At 38.8% G+C, this 27,420-nt stretch overlaps 1 protein-coding gene across 1 annotated transcript in view; it reads left to right on the top strand.

The window, feature by feature from the left end:
* The first annotated feature begins 14,743 nt into the window (after positions 1-14,743).
* The window catches only part of LOC139708089 (uncharacterized), a 34,305-nt gene continuing 21,628 nt past the window's right edge, over positions 14,744-27,420 (top strand). Inside the window, exons 1-2 of the mRNA XM_071620070.1 lie at positions 14,744-14,804; positions 26,194-26,376. Coding sequence (XP_071476171.1) covers positions 14,744-14,804; positions 26,194-26,376 — 244 coding nt within the window. The remainder of the gene's footprint in view (positions 14,805-26,193; positions 26,377-27,420) is intronic.

The raw sequence follows: 27,420 nt of genomic DNA on the forward strand, positions 1-27,420 counted from the left end.
AACACGTTTGTATTATTACCATTTTAATGACTCTTTTATGCTCATAAATCATTTTTTACAATGTTAAAAGAGCTAGGTGATATTTTCAAACTTGTTGGAGCGACGATATCTGATACAGCAGCAATTCGAGCACTTAAGCGTTACTGTATTTCTCTGATATGTTCGTGTGTACTTGAGCATTGATGCAGACGACGGGTTTATTACCTCCGCCCAGGAAGGAGGCGGTTAAGTGATCATCGGCGTTAGTTTTACTTTTTGCATAATAACTCAAGAAGATGAGAACCTATTTGAATGAAAATGCAAGAAAATTCGATAAGTACACATGGAACAGATGATTCAATTTCGGTAGTAATCTGTGAATAATATGAGTTTTTGAAGGATTCCTTTTTATTTCTATTTTTTCATTTGCAGATAAGGTCAATGAACATGGGAGTTCAAGCTGCGAGCATTTGAGATTTGCATGTACACGCGCTCTGCTCGGGCGAGGCGCCAAAGCGGCGCCTCGCCAAGCAGCTGATGACGTAAACAAAAGGCTTCTATATCAGGAAATTGGGCGATTTTCAGCATGCGTTTCTAATAATGGGTGTAAATGAGCTGTTTAGCTGGATTTCTGCGCTCTACAAGTGTTTTTCTAGTTCAATATTTCATCTTGTGAATGAAGTCTGGGGCCATTGGACTTAGGGCCTATGATATTTGTCACGTTCCTTTGTCATCTGAATACCTACAAAGGAAGAAAAAACCTCCCCTACTTTGACTGTGCTTTTACAGACCTATGTCTGTCCGGATTTAAAAATTTTACATCAGCCTCAACAAATCAGAAACATGTCTTCTTCTGAATTGTAGGTTTGTTCGAAAGCGACTGGCCTGGTAATTAATCCATGCATCTTATTTTCATTTTCCCATGGTTTAGTTTATCTCATACTAGGTCAGTTTGCTATCATTTGTATGAGAATAAACAGAATGTTGCACGTGTTATTATTCAAAGTGTTAGTTTATTCTTTGAAGAGATATAACGATTTAAGCAGAATATTGCACAAAGTTTTTCATAATTCACAATGCACGAATACATTATTGCACCTTTTCGAATACTTCTCTACTCTGTAATGTATACTAGTAGAATGAAAGAACAATGACAGCTATGATACATTTAGTTGCAGAGGATAAGATCAACAATTTCAAGAGTTTTCACACTGATTATTGTAGCAATAATTATGAAAAGATTAAAGAATGAAATTAATAAAGATCTCTGTTCTCGATGTTTTTAATCTAATTTCTTATCCCATATTCTACATCTCATACGGTTTACATTCCATGCGCTTTTAAGATAATGAGATGATATGCAACATGAATTTTGAGATGAAAAGATTAAACACTTAAGCAAATGTAAATGGGACCTCTTCCTTAATCCGATTGTTTGTTTAATCAAAAAAGACAAATTACATTATTGAGGTTCGTTATTCCGAAAGTTCGTAATTCCAAAGGTTCGTTTCAGTACGCATCTTCCTCACATTTCGGGTTAACGAAACTGAAAAAACCCGAACATTACTCAATACATAACTGTACGTGAAAATATTAGCAAAATCACTGTAAACGGGAAAAAGTAAACACCATCTTAGGGAAGAAATTTCACACTCCTGACATCAAAAGGCTAGCTGCAGACATTTAACGCATTTTTTTTTTTTACATGTACATAATAATTACATATATATATATATATATATATATATATATATATATACTACCCGTATATGTAGGCCTGTATATATGTATATATATATATATATATATATATATATATATATATGTGTGTGTGTGTGTGTGTGTGTGTGTGCGTGTGTGTATAGTTATCTATTTCATACATATATGCATTTATTTATAATAAACAAGAAGACAAACAAGAGCACCGAGAAGTAGTTTGGAATCAGTACCTAACAAGTTTAAAGGGTGTGTACAGTTCTGGTCGAGGTGAAGATTTCGCTTTTAAAGTTTTGTGAGATATTCAGAAACCACTCTATGAGATGTCGAAGAGCATGCAATTCTGAGGGGTATCAAAAGTTTATTCGATGAAAATCGGTTTTGAAATGGTTGAGATATCCCAAGGTGAAACAAAGAGATACTAATAATGTTGGGGCATGTCGCCTTTTATTATTAGCACTTTTTTGATATCTCAGCCATTTGAAAACCAATTTTCATCAAATAAACGTTGAATCCTTCTTGAAATTACATGCTCTTCCATATTTTATAAGAGGCTTTTCATCATCTCACTTAGGAATGTTCAAAACATGAATCCCCAGCTCAACCAGTACTGAACAGTCCCTTTGATATAGACTTAGAGACGGAGATGAGAAATTATTACACCTCTAAAGTCTTAAACTATTTTGAAGTCATATGTATTCTATTCACAAGATTCGTAAAATGGAATAATTATGTGAGTGATTGTTTTTTTCGATGTGTATAGTAAAGCGCCCTTTTCAAAGTGGCCTTGCGCAGAAGTTGCAGTTGATATCAAAAGACTGCCGGCTCTTTGCAGATACTGTACACCTACACGCGAACATAAACACGATAAATGTAATCCTGCTAAGCCTTTCCATTTTTTTTTTTTAAGTGTACATGGTGAACGCAATAAATAACATTATACACTCATACACATACGACACTCACATGCATAAGCGGGCACAAATAGCTATGTATGTTTCCCAGTGTTTTTCACTGGTATCATTGCAATTTCTTTCCCCTCTGTTCATAATGCTCTAAAAGCTTATGTGACTTTTGTCTTGAAAGAATGATGGGACCGTGCTGCTTTGAAATATATTCGCTTTTTACATGAAAAACTGTGCACAATGTATTATCATTGAAACTGCACTACGCAATTAAGCCCAGTGGTTACAACTTGAACTGGCTCTGAAATGATGTAGAACACAGAAACAAAATTATGGTCACAACATGTCGGGAGCTGCGATTATTCAATAATTATTTTCTCGCTAATTCTATTACATGCTTGACCTCCAGCTATGTATTACTGCTCGTCTAATAGAATATAGGTGGGGCTGAGTTACGTTCACTGTGCAACCCATCAGGGGGCGTTTCACCAATTGTTTTGTCAGTTGTTGCTGTTGTTTTTCTTTAACGAATTTGCTCTCAGCCAATCCAGTAGCTTAAAACACTTTTTTTGAAAAACAAAACTGACAGAACGCTTGATAAAATGCTCCCCAGATAAGCACAAAATCAGAACATGATGCGTATCTATAACTTGTACATGAATGACGTGATTCTACTGTTGTATTAGAAAGCAATTGTTGTTCATTTCCCTCCTGTCACTTACGGATCATGTATGGTAAGCCTGTGCATGCAGAGGCAAGTTTATCGTTCATATGTACTCGACTAATATGGAGGGCAAATTCCACAGTTTAATCTGTCCTTAAACTTCTTGACTTATTTTTAGATTTAGCCGGCCAAAAATGGAATCACTTGAAATATCCTCAGCTTTATCAATAATGTCCACAAAACTTGATCTATTTCTACATTTAGCCGTCCCAAAAAAGGAATCATTTGTGATCCTGCATCACAAAACCAACAAAAAGTCGCCAGACGTGGATTTGTAGTTAAGGGCAGATATTGAAAGAGCAGATTCTAAGCTTCAAACAAACAAAAAATGTATGACTCAATTCAAATGGACTCTCCTAACCTATCTAAATATTGGAAAGAAAGCACACACTTTGAAAATGTGTGAACTGAGAAAAGAGGCTCTCAAGTAAAGAGTCTATTCAAGCGCTTAATCTTTAGAAACCGTACTGGCTGTGCGATGAATGGGACAAAAAACATGATGTAAACTACCGTAGCAACAACAATGAAGAGATATCAGATTAAACTGAAATTAAAGATGCTTAACTAACACATTCTGTCTGTAAATAATGCCAACTTTCAAGGTGGTAGCTTTATCCATTCAAAAGTTATTAGAGTTGAAATGGAAGGGTGTGTTGTTAGAGGAAATGAAAAGGGACCTCTAAAGACATACCTAATCGCAATACTCTACGAAAAAAAGATTTTAGAAAAACTGCTGAAAACACACTTTCAAATTTTGTTTTTTGACCCCAAACTTTAGAATTATGTAGACAAAGAATAGCTCTTTCAGAAAGTATGAAAACTCAAGATTGACTTGGTTGACCTGTTTCACCTTTTTGAGGTCCTAATCAGGGCTGCGACTTTGTGTTCGTTTTGTGATGCACGGTCACATTTACAAAATCATTGTGATTGTGTCAACAGGTAGACTCCAAATACGTGGTGGAGGGGGAGGGGGTGAGTAGAAAACAAATACGTAATTGCAGGGCAATGTCAATTTACAAAATAACAAATGAGTAAATATAAACTAGACATTGCTGAAGGCAACGCTGTTGCGTCGGTAAGGTTATTAATTGATTGTGACAAGAGATCACAAAGTGATTACGCGCTTGTTTGCTTGACAGGCGGTTACTGTGTCCTCAAGGGCTCGAGCATCAAATCCTGTTTTGTCATTCCAATAAAAATCAGACGTTTGTAGAAAATAAATTGTATGGTATACTGAGCTAATGATACCAGGATCACCGATTGCATTCTTTACCAACATCTGAGTATGATACATCTCTACAGAGTTATGGTCGCGTGATCATGGAATATAGTTAATATCTGATTACGTCAATGCCAGGGTCACTTTCAAGGACATCAAAGCCTTTTTATACAGTGTGTATATACAAAAAGGTAATCCAACTCAGGAGGGCTACTATTTTATAATTATCAGCGCAATGTTGGATGTGGGGAAAGGGGAACTCTTCCTTGTTCCATTGATACCTAACTTGGGAAAAGTGCAATTTGTCATTATTGCCTTTAAAGTTCGTGTGCTCAGTCTTGCATGAGAATTTTCAACATTAAGAGGAAAAGTCTCCCTTTCCTCGCATCTAAATTGCGCCCTCCATAGCTGACAATTTATAAAATAGTAGCCCCCCAAAGTTGGATAACTGTCTTTTGATACGCACTATATAACAGATAAGCTCCTTAGAAGATTGAATGTTTATGTTCTTTTCGAAAAATGAAATAAAGTTTGAATTTAATTGAATTGAAGATGACTCATCGAATTTGACATTTCTTCTTTGTTTTTTTCATTTGAAATATGTAAATATTAAATATAAAAAGACGGCAGCCCCTCCTGTCACATTTTTCTTATCACTTGGGGCCCTTCCCGATCTCCGCATACGAATTAAACTTTTGGTTATTTTATGGAGGGAGGGAGAGGGAGAGGGGGAGAGAGAGACGGGGGGGGGGGGGCACCGCTTAGAATATTCTATTTAGGATAACAATAACCAAGGACAAAACGTGTAGATCGGTACACGTGGAATCAAAACTTCAACAAGTCAAGAAGGTATGCCCCTAGAACTGACCAACACATTTCCGTAGTAATAACTCTCCTGCTTCTTCTTAACTTTTTGAAATGAGATCGCAATGCAAGATGAGCCAGACCAAGGCTAGTTATAAACGTTAACATATGCCTCTGATAAATGTTTTATCGGGAGAAAAATGAGAATGAAAGAAATTAATTGAATTGAGTTCAATTCGAATTGAACTGAATTGTATAAAGCGATAAAGAAATGCTCCAAAACATTTGTTTTCGTCTCTTTGTTGTCGTTTCTTTTTTTTTCGCCAGCAGAATTAAGATGCTCCATGTTTGTTTGTTTTTTGGAGTTGTCTTATAGCTTAAACACTTTGATGATATAAATAATGCACAATAAGTTACAATGAGTTACAATTTCCCAGGTTTTCTTTTTTAATTTCATTAGTAGATAATCGCGTTTAATTAGATGGAAATCGTGGAAAATGATGGGTTCTTTGCACAGCCTCACTGCTATACTCTAGTAGAACATGTACATACATTGTTGCAGAATGTATTTGGCAATACCCTCAATCAGCTCACCTGAGCCAAAGGTTATCATGCAACGTCCGGCGGCCGTCTGTACGTTTGATCTTCCTTTTCAAAACTAACTTTTGTTGTTTTTTTGTTTTTGTTTAATCTCTCCTTCTCCCTGCACATAGAGTCCGCCTTGTCAATGAAAAAAGCAAGAGAGAAGGATGAGTTGAGATTCTGTACGAAGAGGAATGGGCATGGTTTTTCTAACGAATCCTGGAGCTTAGAAGATGCTAATACGTTGTCTGCAGAATACTGGGTTTCCAGGAAGCCTGGACAGCTCCTTGCTGCGGTACCTTTGGTCATGGATCTGGACGAATTCTACTCGACATTGTGGAGTGTGATGGGATGGAAGATTACTTGGCAAGGTGTAGGCATGTCAATATGGAATCGATAAATTGCACGCATGGTGAAGATGTGGGCGTTGTTATGTATCAACCGTGAGTAGAAATTCCAGGGTAATTTGTTTATTGTGAATTGTAGTTATTTGATCAGTATCTCAAAATATTTCAGATATTACCTGCACTGTACGCTGTATCACAACTATCTTATCGCGATTTTTCATGTTACTTGGAACGTGCAATACAAGCTGCACTGAGGTAAATTATGTTTTTCGCTCTTTTCCGTGTTAACACTTTTGGAGATATAACATCTCGGGAGGGGTATATCACTTGATATTGATTTCAAACATTGCATCTATCGTTTGCGCAATAAGAAATATGTTCAAAGCTGCTATAGCTTCTGACCATTCGAGCATTGAGAATTAAGGGTTTCTGGGACGAACAATGTACTGGGCTTTCTATAGCTCAGAGGGTAGAGCTAGCAGTCCGGAGGTCTCGGGTTCGAATTCCGGTGGAATCCCATTTTCTTTGCTAATATATCCACTAATATATTATATCAACTTCTGGCCACTTCCTTCCTTTACCGCTTGTTACATACTAAAAAAGCTGCATGACTTCGGTGATCCCGCGCATTTATCCGCAAATTGATTTATCCTTCCAGTTTATGTCAGGTTCAAGTGTGTGGTGTGTGCCAGTGGCGGATCCAGAGGGGGGCGCAACCGGCGCACGCCCCCCCCCCTTTAATTTTCGTAAAAAACAAAAGAAATAAAAAGAAAAACAATGAAATGAAACCCGGAAGTGGCACCAGCAATATTAGTCACGCCCCCCCCCCCCCCCCCCTTTACAGAATTCCTGGATCCGCCCCTGTGTGCCAAACACACACACACACACACACACACACACCCTGCTATAGCTTCTGACCACACGGGTATTGATAATTTAGGGTATCTGGGACCAGAACACTGTACTAGGGTTTTCTATAGCTCAGATGGTAAAGCACCGGGCTTGCAATCCGGAGGTCTCGGGTTCGAATCACCATGGAATTCCATTTCTCATTTTCCACTAAAAAAAAAAAAAAAAAAAAAAAAATTACAGTTAACATGTCATCAACATCCATGAAGCTGCATTAACGATTTCGCCAGTTTATGAGAAATGCATACAGAGGTGAACTTGCACTCAATCGCGAGTCCCACATTAGTATGGCAATTCGTGTTATTCCTCCAATCAGGACAGGAACTAGAAGTTCGTCTGGCTGATTGGACTAATGAGATGGAAGGACGGGTTGGGATTCTCCACAACGGCGAATGGGGCACGGTCTGTGACGAATCCTGGGGAATGGATGACGCCAATGTCGTCCGCAGAACGCTCGGCCTCGGAGGTGCCGCCAAAGCCCCGTGCTGCGTTCACTTTGGCCAGGGCTGTGGAAATATCCAGCTGGACCATGTGATTATGTAAGTGAAGTGAAGACAACGTTGGCTCTTGCTAACATTCTGATATCGGCGAACACAACTGCAGACACGACGAAGACGGGAGTGTCATTTGCTCTGCCAATGGTTAGCACACCATTCAAAGCAAATCAGTCATGAGTGTCGTCTTTGTATGCATAAAACGAAATTATGGGGTAAATTTAGTGGCGACGGTACAACCTCTCCCTTTCCTAAAGCCACGCTGAGCGTCGCTTAGGACATATTCTGCATTTGCTTTGGTGCGTTCCTCCAAGATTTTTGCATACATCTTTCCTACATGGCTGAGGAGTGATATGCCCCTGTAGGTGCTGCAATCCTTATTTCCCCTTTTCTATCATATAGGTACCACAATAGCATTCTGCCAGTCTTCTGGAACTCTCCTTTTCTCCCAAGCCTTTTTGAAGATGGTTTTAATCCACTCAACTTCTGTCTCTCCGCAGGCGAGGATAGCTTCTGTTGTTATATCATCTACGCCTCCTGCTTTTCCTTTAGGGCTCTTCTTGATGACCCTTCTTACTTCAGTCTCCAATATCACATGGTGGGTTGGAGTGATCTGGGTGGTTGGGAGTGAATTCTGATTGTGTGTCAATCACTCCTGATGGGTTTAGGAGGTATTTCAAGTAATCCTTCCATCTCTGCATGATCTCATCCTCTTCCTGCAGAGGTTGCCCATATGCATCATGGTCACAGTAGTGTGGTCGAAGGGTTCATGTCGTAGGCCTACCCGCATGGCTCTCACGCTTTTGTAAAGCTCTCCCAGGGAGTGTTTACACAATTCGCTGAGCTCTTTACCATACTTTTTCCACGAGGCCTCCTTTGCTGCTTTTACCACTTGCTTGCTGTTTCTTCTTGTGAGTCTGAACGTCACGTAGTCATCGTCCTGCTTTGACTTCAGCCAGTTCTTAAACGGTCTCTTCTTTTCTTTCATTGCCTCCGTGACGTCCTCGTTCCACCATGCTGTCCCCTTTCCAGCCTTTCTATTGCCGCATGCCTCCTTCAAGTTGTCCAGAAGAGCTGTTTTGAAGGTGCTTCAGGCCTCTTCAACATTCATATTTGTGGGGTCCACCTCGTTCCGCTTTTGGCCTACCATGTTGATGTTGTGGTCCTGTTGTTCAGTATTTTGGAACTACCTCATGTAAATTCTCTCTGCCTGTTTTCGTTTACCTGGTATCCTCTTCTTCTATGCTGTGTGTTTCAAAATGACTGGTCTGTGATCTGTGTCCAGGATTGCGTTTGGAATGGTCCTGGCATCCGTATTGCTGTTTCTCGTTTCGGTTTTTGTTAGGATAAAGTCAATCTGAGACCTTACGTTTTTGTCATTCCACTTTAAATTTAGCAGGTATAGATTTGGCTGGGTCGATGTTGGAAGAAGGTGTTGGCGATCAGAAGTTCATGCTATGCACACAGTTCCCGCACATGGTTGTCATTGTAGTTGCAGGGGGTTCGATGGTCACTGTTCGGGCCAAGATGTGGTGTCCATGGAATTCTTCTCTCACCTACTCTGACGTTGAAGTCTCCCGTGATATATAGAGGTCTTCACTGTCATGATTCTTGTTTCTAATGTCTGAGAGATTTCGAAAGAATTTATCCTTTTCTTCATCTGAGTATGTATCATTACAAGGTGCATAGATCTGTACATAATTCACGATCTTCTATCCTTCTCTCATTCTTATTTGACGATTCGCTCTGAGATGTTCTCGGTGTTCAGAACGTCTTTCCCTATATTGTGATGCAGGATAAAACTAACACCGTGTAAAACTGCTCTCTTGTCTTTGCTCACTCCACTCCAGATGAGAACGACGTTAGAGTCAATTTTCTTTGTCCCTAGTATTCCTTTCCTTCTGGTGTCTGCTAACCCTATGATTGAGATCTTGGGTTATAAATTCCACTTATTCAGGCTCTTGTCACTCAAGCCATAGATGTTCCATGAATGGACCAACCAGTTTGATATCCGAAAATCGCTGTCCATTTTCATATCCAGTCCGTTTTCAGTTTTGTTCAGTCCGTTTATGTCTCCTTTGTTTGAATCGAGCAATTTTTATCTGCTATCGGCTAGCTAGGCCCGTCGTAGCTTCACAAGAGCCTCGTTGGCCAGCATTACCTGTTTCCACCCCCTGTGGCGGGGACGCGGGGTTGGGCTTAAGGAGGCGATACAGAATGTAATACTCAATGTGTAAATGAAATCGTGGTTAAGTGAATATATATATATATATATATATCAGCGAGATGAGATGGTCTGAAAAAGACAACTTGAGTTGACAAAGCTGTTAATTGCTTAAATTCGTTTTAGGCACTGAACCCGAAAATCTGAGTATGAGTAGACCTTCCTCTTTACTTCTGTAGAGTTCAGGGTTTGCAAATACTAAGATATAGGACACTTTGATGTTTTGATTATATAACCGCACAGCTCAGTGAACAAAGAGTGGCAAATTGACAATGTGGTACCTTGAACTGATGTTAGTTTTCGTATGGCTGATGGCTTAATGCCCTATTCGCCTGCTTTCTTATTTCTTGGAAATGTCCCAGACATATTTTGATGGCTTTTACGCCATGATGGTGTTCTGAGATTTTAGTCTAAATCATTTATAGGCCATTTAACATTATCTATTTATTTCTTGCTTGACGAAATTATCCCATTGAATCGATCAAAAAGAGCACATTGCACTTTATAGACTTTCAAATTTATGTGTTTTTTTGTAGTTTCGAATTGTACTTTTTGTCTATCAAATAATGTATGCTCACTCACGTGCACACACACACACATATATATATGTATATATGTATATATGTATATATATATATATATATATATATGTAAGATTATGAAGTAGGATAGAAATGTACTCTCTAAAAAAATCGAGTGAAAATATTCACTCTTAAAAGAGTGAATACAAAAAAGAGTGAATTTCGAGTGAAATTGGAGTGAATTTTGAGTGAAAATGTTCATTTTCACTCATTTTGGAGTGACGTAGCAGGGATCACTCCAAAATCTTCGAGTGATCCCTGACGTCACTCCAAAATGAGTGAAAATGAGCATTTTCACTCAAAATCCACTCCAATTTCACTCGAAATTCACTCTTTTTTGTATTCACTCTTTTAAGAGTGAAAATTTTCACTCGATTTTTTTTAGAGAGTATTTTAGTCCAATAATAGTGCCATTCATTCAAATTAAATTTTCGACGCACATCTTCTTCAGGGTCGATACGAACAAATTTTCATGTCAACACAAACACAGCTAATGATATGGTGTAAAATCTGTGTTATGTTTGTGTTTGACGGAGAGGATGTAATACCATTTATTAATGATTGTCTGTCATTATTTTTTGACATGATAATGGAAGTGGTAACAACTCAACCTCCCGTCCTCCCCGCTCTTTGTCACAATGGAAGATGCGACGGGCGGAATCTTTTACAACAAACAGACCAATGATTTTAGTCTTCATTCACCAGCCAGAACTGATACAGTTTCCCTGGGTCTATACTCTTTGTGTCCGTGGGAGAAGCGAAGAGTAGAATCTAATCCACGTCCTTTATAAAGCTGATTTTACGATGATGGGTTCGTTCATTAGTGGATCCAACTCTCATTGGGTCGCTTGCAACTAAGTTATGAATTATTATTTCACACCGACTTTTCGCTATTAGACTGTATGGTCACACGCCCGGGATTTCCCAATCTGATGCCCACGATTCCTGGACACCCTGCGCAGACGATAGTTTATTCAATGTGTAAGCGTCGAGCTCTTCATCCGTGCGCAAATAAGTGCTCGCTCAGTCGACTGAAATCCGCCGGTTCGTTTCACCAGTGAATGCATCTGTCGGTCGCTGAAAGTAGCCATGTCAGTTTTATTATCACTATTTTTAACACGGCGACATTAAGAGCTTTCCCGTGCCATCAACGAATTGCATTTGCAACTTTTATATGCACGACAGGAACGCCAAATTGCCACCTCCTTGCCTGTTTAGGTATCGCAATGGCTGATGACTGAGTCTGAAAACACCGAAAATCAAGGAATACCTGAATATCAAATATGTTGGTAAGTAACCGTTATTTGACAATTAAGAAAAAAAAAAGTTATTGACAGTATCTCGTTAAATCAAACATGTGGCAGTAGTTAAAAAATGGGGGTAGAGCGAGTATCTATCGCTTATGGAAATCAAATAAAAGAAACTAATTACTGAAAGGATGACAGCGATCTCTAAGATAAAGTTGATTAGAGAGCAAAAGTATATCAACGTTTTATCATAACCGTTTTGTTATTTGTTCACTTTCACACCGTTCTTTACCAAATTATCACTATGATGTAGCACCATTTTTGTCTCGAATCTCCCTTCTTTAACCTATATCACAACTGCCAAATGAAATATCTTGTTATTATGCCGTATTGTTCTTTTCATTGTGTTTGTTTTTAATGTTGTATCTAAAATCAATTTTGAGATTCCCCTGGTCTTTCAAAAAGAGGTTTTCTGGGTTTTTTTTTTTCATATAAACTGTGATCTACTGTATGTCCCAGAAAAAGAAATTACAACGGGACCCCCCGCACCAATAACTTAAATATAATGAATCAATTCAAATATGATTTCAGGGTGCGAGACCATAACCTATTGCCCACTTTTTACAGAAAACCCCATTCAATTTGCTTCAGTGGTCAAAGAGAGACGAGGATTTGGGGGGGGGGAGCATGTCAGGTATTCCTACCCTCCTATATAGTTCTGTCCATTGTGTTCAGTTCCAAGAGCATCAAAGTGCTAAACTTGGAAGAATCAGACCCTTGATATGCTTTTACAACGATCCACATTTCTCTGTGACCACTTCAAGGCGTCATTTTAATACCATTTGCAGATGAAGCGAAAACTCAGCTTAAGTGCATCAAAATAGTTCTTAAAATGTGAATTAGGGATAGAAACAACCATATATTAAAAAAAAAATCAATCAGTCTGATTAATGTTAAGTATTGATGAATATAAAAAATGTGAACAGTATTTATGATACAAAATTTCTAGACTAGTCTGTTTAAAGTTATGTTTTGTTGAGAAAAATAGAGATATCTCGTTATATTTTAGGCTTTATTGCAAAATTTTTACATGATAGGATGTTTGGGGATACAACTGACCTACACATATTCATCAAATATGATAGCTCGAACATTTTTAATCACTGCTTCCAAAGGTAACAATACTTTTAACGAAAGTGAATAGGGATTTCTGCAAAATGTAGCTACGATGTAAGATGTTTTATTTTAAAGATGGGCCATCCTCTTTTGCATTCCTTCCAAGATAGCACAGAACATGATAATTATATTCCACCAGAATGACAAGACTATTGTAAGGCTATAACATTTCTGTGATATTTGAAGGTTGTTAGCCGTTAAAATTTGAATAATGCACCAAAAACTCACTATAACGTATTCTGTGTACTAGGCACAGCTGCATACACTAATCCTCTGGTGGTTGTAATATGATACTTATAATTAAAACAAAAGATATGCATGTTAACTGATTGACAAATTGCACTACATCGACGCAAAAAAGCACTGAATTGATTAGTGTTTTAGGATTAGAACCAGCGCTTGCTGGTATAAAGGATTAGAACCAACACTTGCTGTCAGGCGGAAGCTCGGTGGTCCAGTGGAGATGACGCCTCTTCGGAAATCTTGGTGCGAACGAGCTGTCGCTCATGCTTGACCAACACTTTGGAATTCACTTCCACGTGTGCTGAAAGACTCAATCTCCATAACGTCTTTTAGGAGTAACCTAAAATCCTATTTGTTTGACAGTGCGTTTTGAGGACAGACTTCCACGTCTTCTTTTTTGGTCTTCTTCTTCTTCTTTTATGGTATATGTATTTTCAGCCTTTTTGCTTTGATGTTAAGCGCCTTGAGCATTCAGTCAGAATGGGAATGTATGTATGTATGTATGTATGTTTGTTTGTATTATGTATCATTATTATTGAACCGTGTTTACGTACTAGGGGAAATCCAGTCCAAATATAAGTTAGTGTGATAAGAAAGATAAAAAAATATTACGAGTTCAACCGTGGCATATGATCGAAATCAGCTGAAAAATAAAGAAGGTATGACATTTTGAAATTTCACTATTGTGGGAGGGAAACAGTTCTTGAACAGTCAATGTGAATATGCAAAAGGCAAAGTGCGCATGTCATCCCTCGCAACTTACCGTATAGTTTATGCATAAAAATGTGAAATTTCCAGTTTTTCATTCAAACGCAATTATGTCTGAGGCTCAAATCTAACTGATCACTGTTCTGAAGTTATTCACCCAGGTGATAACCTCATGTGTCAGATTTCAATGACAGAAACATTGACTTTTTGTCATTTTTTTTTTTACACGATCAATGGAAAATTGTGAGGGTATGACATATATAGTGTAAAGCGCAATGGAAAATGTATGTATTATTTTTGTCATTAACGGTGTTACGTACACTTAGTTAAAGACCATAGCACACCTTTCCGGGCAAGCTACGCGAGCTTGTTGCGAGGAGGGATTTTCCAGCACGCAGGAGAATTTTCCGCGGGCGGACAGGAATGTTTTGCAAGTTTCGCAACTTGTTTTCTTACCGACTAGACGCGTGCTACTAACCTTCTACTTGCGTGTATTCCTTGTGACCTGCGTGAGAGCTTTGAAACCGATCCGTTTTCTGTTACGAGCGTTTTACCGGTACTGAGAAGTACCTGCGTTGGAGTTGCCTGCGAGGTGCTGCCGGTAAGGGTCTCCTACTGGTGTTCTGCGTGTACCTCTGTGAGCGAACCCCCAGCGACTCACTCGAAACAAGTTTTGAGCATGCTCAAGGCCTTGTCATCCCGTATCTGGGGAAGTTTTGCGGCTTGACTTGCGGGGAAACAACTTAACTACCTGGAGCTCTCCGCAGTTGGTCTCGCAGGGCAACTCCAACGCCTCGGACCTGACAGTACTTATCGCGTATCTCGCCTGTAGTTGCCCGGAGGTGCGCACGCAAGTTCGATTTTAACCGCAGCCATGTTATGAGCATGACCAAAACTTTTCCGGGTGAGTCGCGAGGATGCCTGGAGAGGTCCAGGCAGAACGCCAGTAGGAGGCCTTTAGCGGCAGCACCTCGCAAGCAACTCCCACGCAGGTACTTCACAGTCCCAGTATGCAGCCAAGATAATGACATTCTGTGGGACTTCTGCCATTCCTGCAGAGGAATTCCTTCACTGAGTTGTCAGCCCCCACGCCGCCTGGGTACACAGGTCACACAGTATACCCGCAAGTAGAATTTAAGTAGAACGCGTCCAGCAAGTTAGACGCAATCCACTGACTCGCCCAAATCCTTGTCCGCCCTCAGGAATTATCCGGTATGCTGGAAAATCCCTTCACGCAACAAGCCCGCGTAGCTTGCCCGGAAAGGTGCGACAGGGCCTAAACATGGTTGCGGGTAAAAAGATTTGCGTGCGCACCTCCGGGCGCCTACGGGTGAGATACGTGCTAGGTACTGTCATGTGCGGGTCATCTGCTGGGACCTCCGGGTGGTAAAAATTGTTCTTTGCAAGTCGCACGCAAGGCTTGCCCGGAAAGGTGACACGGCCTTAAAAGAATGGTGAGCGAGGAAAAAAGGACGATATTCAAAAAACAAGGTGATTTATACATTTCTGGAAAGCTGAAGTGTCTAGGAATATGAATAATTAACATTCAGAAGGTAAAAGCGTCTCTAGAAAGATGGAAGAGATGGTGTTTTGAGACCCTTTTTAGATCACCTGAACCCGATCTGACGGCGAATTTTGTGTGACCAAATTGTGACGTCACGAAATGAACGAATCAGCCCTGCTCTGATGCGCTGTGGTACGCACTCCATCCACACAGTGGGTTCCGTCTATGGAGGGCCGTTACGTAGCCCATACGAGTTGTGTGTCCGCAGCGGCCTTCCATATCCGTCGCCTCTCCCTTGCTTCTTCTACCACCCCAACTTTTGCCACTGTCACTATCAGTGTCATTGTCACTGTCATCACTCAATTCACTCTCGATGTCAAAACTCAAGTTTTTCCGTACAATATAAGGTAAAAATTGGACGTTTTAATGTCTCAGCCGAGAAAGCAGATGCGACTAAAGACAGGCCAGATATTGCATCCACTCACGAAGAAATACATGCTTTATGAATAGCGGCCTCAATGTCCCGCTGCACTCGTAAAGGGTTTTGTTCATTTCGTGACGTCATATTTTAGGGCTCGAAAAAGATGGCTGTTCCGGAGCCGAACAATCGGTGAAGTAAATCAGTCAGTTTTAACTCGCGATTTCTCAGTAGCGCGAATATCTTTTAATAAGTCACATTAAAATTCTGTTTTTGGAGACATTTCCCTCTGCTTTGACACCTTCTTTTATATGATTTTCTTGATTTTACTGTCTCGTTCACCATACTTTAACGCACTTTCTATAGAGACCACATCTCTTTCAACACAAATGCTGTATCAATAGTGTGGCATTCTGAGTAATGAACAGACAACAATTATTCGATCTTTTCAGAAATGACAAATCTAATCCAGTTTTACTTCAATGTTGGCTATCCTTTTTATCTATGTTTTTTTTTTGCGAACGGCATTTTGCATTTCATTTTTCACTTATAAGAATGTACTTGTATACGTGCAGCACTTTTTTGTGTGTAAACGCAATATCTGTAACCGGAGATTACGTCTCACATTGTCATACAGTGTTCACATTAGCTTTTTCTGTGAACTGTACACATTTCTGTTTTTTTATGATTATGAATAAGGTGAGTTGAGTTGAATTCAATTGAATTAAACTGAATCGCTACAAATCAAAAGAGAGTAGATCGCAACAACAAAAATTCTTATACTCCGTTAATATCAAAGTTAAACTCATCGCTAAATTGTTTGCCTATAAAAAGATTGCCTTGTCAAACTCTGGAAGTAATCAGTACGTCTTCTTTTTTGTCTAATCTCTTGTTATTTTTGAATTGCCCGTCTACATAGATAAGACGGATAATCGTCCTGGTAACAGCACAAGCCACTCCACTGACGTAATGCTTCCCCGTGAGGGGGAAAATGACCTCTTGACCACACCTTGGAAATGATGCGTTTTACTTTAGAATTCAATCTTCGCAAATTCCATGCGGATATTTGAAGGGTATAGAAAATGCATTGTCGAATTCTGCGCATTAATCTGGTCATACTCCAATCTGATGACCAAAAGAAAAAAAAAACCAGCAACAACAACAAATCAAAAGAAATTGGCTTAAAACTCTGGTGAATGCGTAAATTGTATACCTGTCCTCTTCAGGTATACCCGTGCAGCTTTTCCTTACACATGGCGGGAGTATCGCAACGGTCAATCATATACTGGTCCTATAGCTGTTATTGATGCGATAATCGCCAAATTGTTACGGATTAACATTAACAGGAATAGTAACAAATACATCCTTAAATCAATAATGATCGAGCAGGTCGAGTTGTAACCCTTCTTCACCAAACCCACAAGAAATTGCAATACAGAAAAAAAAAATAATAGTAGCTTTTACCCTCGCAGGTGGAGATTTTCAACTTTACATCATGGATACATTAACTCGATGATCCGTACGGGAATGAATGTCATACAGTTGGTCAAGTTTGGATGCCACTCGTATATAATGGAAATTAGAGTTTAAGGTCTCTTCATGTGTGTTAAAAAAAGTCAAAGACCCCATGACAGCTACAATGGGGACCAAAAAGAAAGAAAATAGAATAGATAATCCCATTTATATTCACGATCTGTACGTTCATTTATCCAACCTACTTTTGATTTTGTTTAAACAAAAAATCGATAGTGAAGCACTCTTTCAAAAAACAGATGAGTCGAAACAATGAAACTAATTTGAGGCAAAACGATGATCGCTTTTTCAAGAGAGTGAAAACGCTCTCCTTTATCGAATTCGCGCTTCAAACAGATTTATATTTGTCATCCTTTGTCATCTCAGGTGAGTTTGCCCAAAGTGCATTCACATAACCCTGAAAAAGTGATCGACGCGATATCTAAGCTTTTGTTGGCCTCTTTGTTTCACAATTTTCCCTTTTAGTAAGAGCAGTCATAATCACGATTTAGTGTATAACGTTCATCTCAATAGCACGAACAATGCCATGTCATATCTTGTGATTATGCAGTCCAGTTGTTGTGTTCACTTTGATTTAGAGTCATTTGTATTTGCTTTTTCCACGTTGGATCTTCATTTGAGGAAAAAAAATAATTGCAATCATGAATGACATGCATATCATACGAGGCGAAATACAGTAATAGCAATAATCATTATATATTTTTTTTCATTGATGCTTTCTCTTGCCTCTGGCGATGAAAATGATCAATGTCCTTGTGTATCATTACGACAATGTACGGCAGTGCGGATAAAAATTAGAATGTATTATGTTACGATTTATATGGAGTACACATTCATATCTAATAATGAACAAGTACCGTTTCTTGTTTTGTTTCGATATCGATTGGTTACATGCATCCCAGAACTTCATTATAGAGTAGGGGATTTAAAAAGCAATGAAACGTAAGAAAACCATGTTCCCTTTTATACAGAAGCAAAGCTTTCCCTGTAATATTTAGAATCGACAGAAAAAGATCGCATATTCAACGAAGTAATTGCTGAGTGTACAGCTCCAATAATGGGACTTAAGAGTTTAATGGAACACTATCAGCTTTCAGTCCCCTGTTTATATATATATATATATATATATATATATATATATACGAGCAAAACAAAACACGTCACGACCAATTACTTTTTGGGTAGAGCTCTATTCAGCGATCCCGTTTTCAGTCATGTTTTTCTATTTCATCCTTTCAACAGTTCCCGATCTTTGCAGTAGTATTTTTCTGGACCATCAGAGGTATTCAAGGTAAGTTCAATCATTTCATCTGGCGTTTAGTTTATTATAGGTCGAGTTCCATGTTTTGTAACTGCAAGATCGTATGGAAAAAGTGCGACAGAGATATTATGTTATAAAGTTAATTCAAGGGCATCGCTATAGTAGGTCAACACGCAAGACACACAAACAGACAACAAACAGAATGTATTTATGTCAGTTTGCTTGTTTTGATTAGAATGCTAAATCCAGTGAAACGTTGGAAGTCAACACATGATCTAGTTAGCCATTGTGCTTCAGTGATTCCCTTGTATTGTGCGTGTATGTGTGTGTGTGTGTGTGTGTGTGGGTGGGTGTGTGCAAGTGTGTGTTTGCATATTTGTGTGTGCGTGTGGGCGTATGTGAATATATAGACACATACGATGTAGCAATAACATCAATTTTAGGCTTGAAATTATTTTAGATACATCGTTCAATGATTAAATGGATTGTACAGTATCGGTGAAAATGAGAATTGGGCTTTTAACCTTTTGTTATATACCAAGAAACCACTTATTAAATAGTACAGAGCATATCATATTAAGAGAAATTTCAAAGTTTATTAAGTGAAAATCGGTTTTGGAATCACTGAGACATCCAAAAACAAAGTAAAACAAAGCGATCCTAATAAACGGTGGGTCCCGCTTTTTATTAGGATTTTTTTTGATATCTCAGATATTTCAAAACCGATTTTCATCGAAGAAACACTGAACCCCTCTTGGAATTACATGCTCTTTCATATTTCATGAGAGGTTTCTCATTAGCCCACCAGAAAGTATTAGAAACCTGAAGTTAGGTCTAAACCCAAACTATACACTCCCTTATACGTTTGCATATAGTACAGTCTGCTTTGTCGAAATATTGGATCCCGTGAGATTTTCGAGCTAAAATTGATTTTTAGTTTATTTTTGATCAATTTGGGGGTGCTGAATCGAAAAAAAATGGTTCCATTTTTTCCGACCACGTCCTCATCAGCCATTTTGAATTTGAATATGGCCGCCATAGCGAACTGTATTTCGACCCAATACTCATAATGTGAGCATCGTAGGAGGTTTAAATTTGATGCAAAAAGCATGTTTATGATGTCAGACGTTCTGATAGACCATTTTCTGATATTATGGATTGTTATGATATAATTTGTAGACTGCCATCTTGAAATTCAAAATGGCCGCCAGAGCTAAATGTATTTTTACCCATATCTCAGGTTTGTAAGCTTTATAGAAGGTTTAACTTTGGAGCAAAAAAAAAAGACATGCTTATGATATGTTAGACATGATAATAAATGATATACATTTTTTTGATGATGGATCATTTCAGTAGGAGGGCATATTGAAATTCAAAATGGCCACCATAGCAAATGTAATAGGTCCTATATCTCATATCGTATGCATTGTGTAAGGTTCTAATTTTAGGGCAAATGGCATGCGTATGCTATCAGATATTCTGACACATCTTTTTTTTTTCTCTCTCTGAAATGATGGTTCATGTTGATGTTACGGGTGGCCATCTTCAAATCCAAAATACCATGGCCGCCATACCAGAATGCATATTCTGACCCATATTTCATGTTGTAAGTAATACAGCAAGTTCACATTTCAGGCATAAACCGGGCGCAAGATGTTTAACATTCATATGTGCGCTTTTTCCCTTCCTGAAATTGCAGATCATTTTCATTGACTGGCATCTTAACATTCAAAATGGCTGCTTTTCTATCAATATCTCTGGGTATAAGTAACTTTTAGGTATATCAATTTTCATGGTGGCATACAGTATACATTCTTTAAAAACACACAAACGCACACATACATTTTGTAATAATGGATTATTCGTATTGACCGCCACTCTTGAAACTCAAGATGGGCACCAGAGTAGTATAATTTATGGTAATTCAACCAACTTTGGCTCTGTAAGATATCTAAACTGCAAACTCAAGCATGTTGGAGCACTCATGTGTAAGTCAATCACTTCAATAATTGCGTAGGTGGGACTGCTTACTGCAGGTAATGCAAAATGACTGCCATGGGAAACATTCCTTTAAAAGCAATGCGTTTGGGTTCTAGAAAATTTGTGAATGGGAAATCATGTGATTCTGGTGTCAAAACAAAATTATGACTGTCAAAAGTACCTTCTAACAAGTATGTCTGAGTGACTTAATGGCCCATTTTGATGATTTGGTTGTAGAGTTGAAACAAGCAATATTAGCCGTACTCTAAAATTCATGGGATAGTCACTTACAAACTGTATTTAATGCCTTCTAGGCTCATTCCCTGCATGTGTTTTAAAGTCACAGCACTTACCTATAGGGATGTACACAGGGGAGAATTGGTTCTAAATTCTTCCAGAAACAATGACTTTTGTATTTCTTTCCATATGAATATAACATTGAATTCTGTGGCTACCGTTGGTGTAGGAAGCTCAAAGCATCTAGTTGCACAGTTTATGATTACCCTTTCGAAATAACTACAATGTACCATAATATTCCCAAGTAGTGGAGCCACAAATTAGGTTGTGGATGTTTCCGAGGTTTGTTTTCTGGATGTGTTATATCAAGACTCTAAGAGGATAAAGCGGGAGATTGTCCTGGTTGAAATTGACCTGGAAATGAATTCGGTCTAACTAGGACAATTTTGACAAATTCATCTAAAGTGTTTACCACAGTATTATATGTTTTTCTATGGCGGCCATCTTGAATTTCAAGATTGGTGACCTATCTAATGATCTACAATTAGGAAACAGCTGTACTGGAATGTTGGTTGCTACAAACATGCGCATTCTTGAAAATTTGAAGCTTCTACAATAACTGCAACCTGAGATATGGGTATTGATAGCTTTGGCAGCTATTTTGAATTTCAATATGGCAGCCTACAAATTGCACCAAAACAATCCACAATATCAATAAAAGATGCATTAGAGTGTCTGACATCACAACCATGCATTTGGCACCATATTTGAAACTTCTACAATACTCACTTTATGAGATATGGGTCAAAATACAGTTTGCTATGGCGGCCATTTTGAAATTCAAAATGGTGGTTGAAGACGTGGTTGAAAAATATGGAGCCAAAGTTTTTTGGGGGGATACAGCAACCCCAAATTGACAAGGTTAGCAACAACAACACGAAAATCTATTTTGGCACAAAACTCTCACGGGATTACATAGTAGCCTCTACTAATACCTGAAAAGATTATTAATAAGATCCATTGAAAAGGCGACGTCAAGTTTTCTTGTGGTTATAATTTTTTGCTGTCGTTTCTCACTGCATGTGCGTGTATGTGTGTGTCTTCTGCGTTGATATCTTAAAGTGAAAACATAGTTTTGGTAAGGGTTTGAAAACCCGTCTGGCACCATTTCATATTTCATATATATTGACGCGATTTGCCGGGATGATGACTTGTTTCGGAGTATTTTGAGATCAAAAGTAAAAGTCGGTATACCGACTTTTATTCCAGAAGGATCCAAGTTACCTCGCTCTCAGTGACAACTCGGCCCTATTTCTGATAATTTATACGCAGTTCGTGATCGCCATATTCTATACATAGGTGCTTGATAGCCGAACATTAATTTTGCATGCGCGCCAAACCGCCCCCCCCCCCCCCCAAGGAAAAACGCAGTATCTACATCCAGCTCTATTTCTCAACAACCGAGATATTCACCATTTTACATTTTTGCCAAAGCCCCTGGAAAATATACTCATTTCAAAAATTCCTTCATTGTGGAATTTTAGTCTATCTAGCTACCAATTTTCCTGGAAAATATCATTTTGTGTTTTTGTTTTGTTTTTAAGTTATTGATGAAAATGTAGATACTTTGGGGAAACCCCATGCAATTGACTGATTTCCTTAAGGAAAAACGCAGTATCTACAGCGGAATGACTAGGATTAATCTTCTGCCGTAATTGTGTATGCACGCATACATCATTGTACAAGTATTCATGATGGACCATTCTCAACCTTAGGCCCTGGGGGATGCATCCTCCATCCCCCATTTATGCCCTGATTACAGAGCAGCCTTCATAACATTAACAAATAACAGATCGTTCTTGGAACTTTTTGCTTTTTCAGATTGCAGCGCAGCTCAAACCTAATAAGTAAAACATTCCCGGACCGATCTAGCTGTACCGTTACGTGTTTAATATGAAGCTTGCCAGGGCTGTAATGTGGTGCTACATGCCCTAGCCGCTAACTAGCATCTAGATCTAGATCTGTACAGTCTAGGCTAGAGTCTGTCTAGACCAAAATAAATTTAAATCGGATGTCTGGACCTAGAGCCATCTAGACTAGTTTTTATATAGACCTCTATTGTTTATTCTAGGCTAGCTACGTAGCAGGCTACACGAGTCTACAGCCTCAGGGTATAGGCCTACATGCACGATACTCATTAGGCAAATCTCTCGTTTGAAGAAGCTACACCCCTGTAGATAATGCCAGTGTATATCTTGGCAATCAAGGACTTAAAAACCAAAGATATAAAACACCTGTTTCTTGACCCTGGCCTAATCTAAGCATCAGTCACCGCCACAGGGGGGGGGGGGGGGGGGGGCACCAGCAAGAGGAGAAGATTGTTTTGGTTTTGGCATGGGCTATGTAGCTCCATGGTGCGTGTGTGTGTCGACAAACTTCTACAATGCTCTCCTTCTTATTCCTGTATTTTCGTTATTTATGGGTCAAATTTTTTCGTTCGAAATTCAAAACGGATGACTATAGAATTTCTCAATAGAATATAAAATTTAAAACTTTAGAAAGAATAGAGAAAATTGAGTTCACTTTGAATGGTCTGCCACAGGCAGATATCCTTATCATGCTCTTACGTAATATGACAGCTGTTGCAGTCATTAAACCCTGGCTTGGCCTCCAGGTTTGCCAAGGTTTGCCTGAGCACAAAGTTATTTTGCAATGGGCAAATACATATCCTCCCACCTCTCAAACGAGGCCTCGTTAGGGGGGGGGGGGGGGGCCGGGGGTATAGCACCCTATCAGCTTCGTTTGCCAGTGGGGTCTCGTCTCAAGCGGGGGTTTGACGGCATGGACAGAAAAAAAAAGAGATAGCCTAGAAGGTTTAGTCTAAGCCCTACACGAGACAGGACTCTTTAATTAGAAAAAATACATCTAGGTCTAGATCGAAGTTACATCCGCTCTCTAGGCCTATTCCTTCTGGATCGAACCAAAGTTTTTTTTTTTTTTTTGTCATGTAACGTTAGTTCTAAATTTGTAATGTAGATCTAACTTTCTTTACTTGTACGTTGTAGCATGCAGCATGGGATCATGCATGCATTTTACGCAACCCAGTCTCACTAGGGTCTAGATAAGAATTAAAATATGAATTATTCTTAACTGTCTCTATTTTGTCCATTTACCTATTATTCACATAATCTATTGTCAGTTATTTAATGTTAAGACAGTATGGTATGGAGTAGATAATAGAACATTGACACTTCACTAGACTTAGGATTCTAACACTTAAGTGGTTAAGTTTTAGTTTTAGACTTAACTTAGTTTCATAAGCAGGCCTTCCCTATCATTAGGCATATTATAGTCCTGACTCCTACACTAGATCTTTCTTTAGACTTTCGGAATACGGACCCTGAAAGTTCTGATTAACGTTAAGTCTAACGTTAGAAAAGAGACGCAAGACTCAAACGTTACTGTCTAGACAAGTCTTAGACTATAGGGTCTAACATGTTACATAACCTGACGTTTGTCCAACACAACACAAATAATGGGTCTAGAACAACTAGTCTAGATCTATTGCCTTTCGCCGAAACTTTCGGATTCGGAGCCCGAGGAATTTTGACTAGGGTCTAGGCCTAACAAAGTTAGTTCACAACAAGTTAATATTGAAATGTACGGAAGATGTTCATCATCGTGATAGAATAAGAAAGAATAAAGCTGATCGTTTGCCACACGAAGCGAGGTAAACACAAATGTATGCATTTGTGTCTACCTCGCTTCGTGTGACAAACATGCATTTGTGTTTACCTCGCTTCGTGTGACAAACGAACAGCTTCATTCTTTCAATATGGAAATAGTTTTATAAATTTTTCTTGAGGGCTAGGCTCACGAGTAATTTTTCCCGCGACAACATTTTGTTTTAATCCAAAGTAACGTTAGTAGTACACCCTCACACTGTATGCTGACTAGCCGGGCCCTGTGCTGACTGCATGCTCAGTGCAGCTATACTAGCTGCAAGCTGTCAGTGTTGTGCTGTACTGTTTTAATGCGCACCCGGTTAGTCTTAATCACACACTGTGTTTTATATAAGGATCACGAATTCATCAAGATATTTACTAATCATTATTGTTTCGTTTAGATATTTTGAACATTATGTTTTATTATTGAGCAAGTATATCTAAAGAAAGTAATTTACGTTCAAATTACAGAACAACCGGCAAAGTATTTACATATATAAATAACAGTGTCTGGTAATTAAGACTAGCTTTGTAGATACTGCGTTTTTCCTTTTGGAAATATTCATCACGTATAGATACTGCGTTTTTCCTTGGGGAAAGTGCAAGTTAAGTGTAGATACTGCGTTTGGCAGTTATGGAAAAGTAGCTTTCCAAACATTTTTTTTTTTCAAAAATCTGAATATGTCATATTAACAAGGATTGCCCACTGACTATATTTATGCAAAAAAAGTGAAAATTGACAAAAATGTCAGATACTGCGTTTTTCCTTGGGGGGAGGGGGGGGGGGGCAGCAAAGAGGTTCTTTGATGCGCGCGTTGTTTCAACTCGGCCAATAACTACGACCATGCAGCCAGAACGAGAAGCGCTCCCATAGTACAACACTGTATAATTCAGAGGGACAACTCGGCCCCGCCGTCAAAATGATGCCGAGTTGTTCCCGAGTCCGAGTTAGCCTGACCCCGATCGGGGAAGTTCTGAGATGCGAACATTTTTGGTTCATATTTCAGATTTTCGTCTTTTCCCGTCGAATATCTTGCCATTACAGCGTCATTCCACACATTTCGTAGATAATACATATACATTTTGGGGCGAAATTTGACAATTTTGCCGGCTTACCAGAACTATGTTTTGGCTTTAAATTTCTCCCTCCCTTTAGATTGAAATACTATGATCCATGTAAGACCCATGGTCATGTCAATATGGGCAACTTCCCAGACATTAAAAGGGTCACTACCTTGAAAATCGATAAATGATCCCAGACATTCGATTAGTATATTTAAAAAAAAAAAACAGTGAGAGAGCGACATTCCGACATAATCACTTTCAAAGTTCAGAGTTAGGGAATATGATGAATTATGATGTCTCTCTAACATGGTGTTTATTACTCAAAGGGTGCATGCTTAATCAACATGACTACATGTAAAGTTCAATGCCGATAAAAAGATTTAAAAATCAGATGATCAACTTTTGGTAGCTTTGTTTATCCTTTGAGATATCAAAGTACATGAATTCTCCATGATTCTTGGTTTCACACTATGGTATCGGAGTCCAGAAATAGGCATCATGTGCTCACTTGGTTGAATAGTCTCGCCTGGTACCCCGGCCGTTCCGAGTACCTGGGACAGAAATTCTGTTATTCAATGAAACTCTTACAAAATTTATCATATCTCATCACAGGATCGTCGATTGCAATACCAGATGTCTGTCCTAGAGGGTCGAAGATCATTTGTCCGAGTCAATACCACAGGCCCAGCGGGAAACACGTCCAACTTCTCCCGAAGCGCGTACCGGCGGGGTACCGTGTAAGACAGCTGCCAGAAGAAGAGCAAAGGCGTCAAATGATGTACTGCGCGACACCTGGTGAGCCTTGGCTTTAGAATCCACCACGCCCGATCCAAACCATCCCCAACCCCTACATCCCGCGCTGTTGGCACGTCATTGAGCCTGACAGTTGATGTATAAGTCCACATCGCCGACGTAAATAATTAATCATAGACTCTGAGGAACTATTCGGAAAATCCGGTGACTAAGGAAATCATACAAATAATTTGAATTATCTTTCATCAAAAGAATACAGTAATCTTCCCCATAGATTATCGAAGTTCTTTATTTAAGAGCTGTAAATTTATCAGTGTTCATATCCACAGTATCTCACTAAGTGCACAAAACGCTGGCTTACACATCTTTAGCATAGTCGTGAAACTGTTGCAAATACAGTTGTATAATCATAAATGTACCGTTATATTTTGTTTGAAAGTGATGCAAAAAAAATGATTTGATTTTTTAAAAAAAGGTTTCTTTTCATGATTTTTGTACGTTTCACTTCTGTTTCCCGTGTCACAACCATCGACTTTCAGCCTGTCTAAACACACCCTGCCGAAATAGCGGAACGTGCGTTGAGACGATCGATGGGTATGAATGCCAGTGTGAGGTCGGATTCGTCGGGAAGAATTGCAATACAAGTAAAAAGACATTGATTTGATTTTTAGTTCAGATCCGCTATCTTATATTATAGTGTACAAATATACAATCATCAAGACAAAAGAAGAAAGAAAGTAAACACTTTTTGCAAGTCATGATATTCATAGAGGATATTGATAAAAGTCATTGTGTTACATACCATATTTAAGGTTATTTAATTGGCTATCAAACTGGTAGGTTCATGTAAGGAAAGCTTAGTGCATGAGTGAACACATTCGTTTTTGTCCTCCAAGGTACAGACGTAAAAATTGCAGAAATTGACATTTTGACATTTATTTGCAAATGCCCTTCAAGATAGCAGTGATAACACAATACCAATTTAACGCGATGAGAAACATAAAAGAAATATCAGAAATAAGATTTCGTTCCATTGTTTCTCTTCATTTTCTCAAATAAAAACATTGTGGTGGAACTGAAGGAAAC

Source organism: Diadema antillarum, unplaced genomic scaffold (genome assembly GCF_040938485.1).
Source record: "Diadema antillarum isolate AM-2024a unplaced genomic scaffold, OU_Dant_1.0 seq00001299_RagTag, whole genome shotgun sequence".
In the NCBI taxonomy this organism is placed as follows: Eukaryota; Metazoa; Echinodermata; class Echinoidea; order Diadematoida; family Diadematidae; genus Diadema; species Diadema antillarum.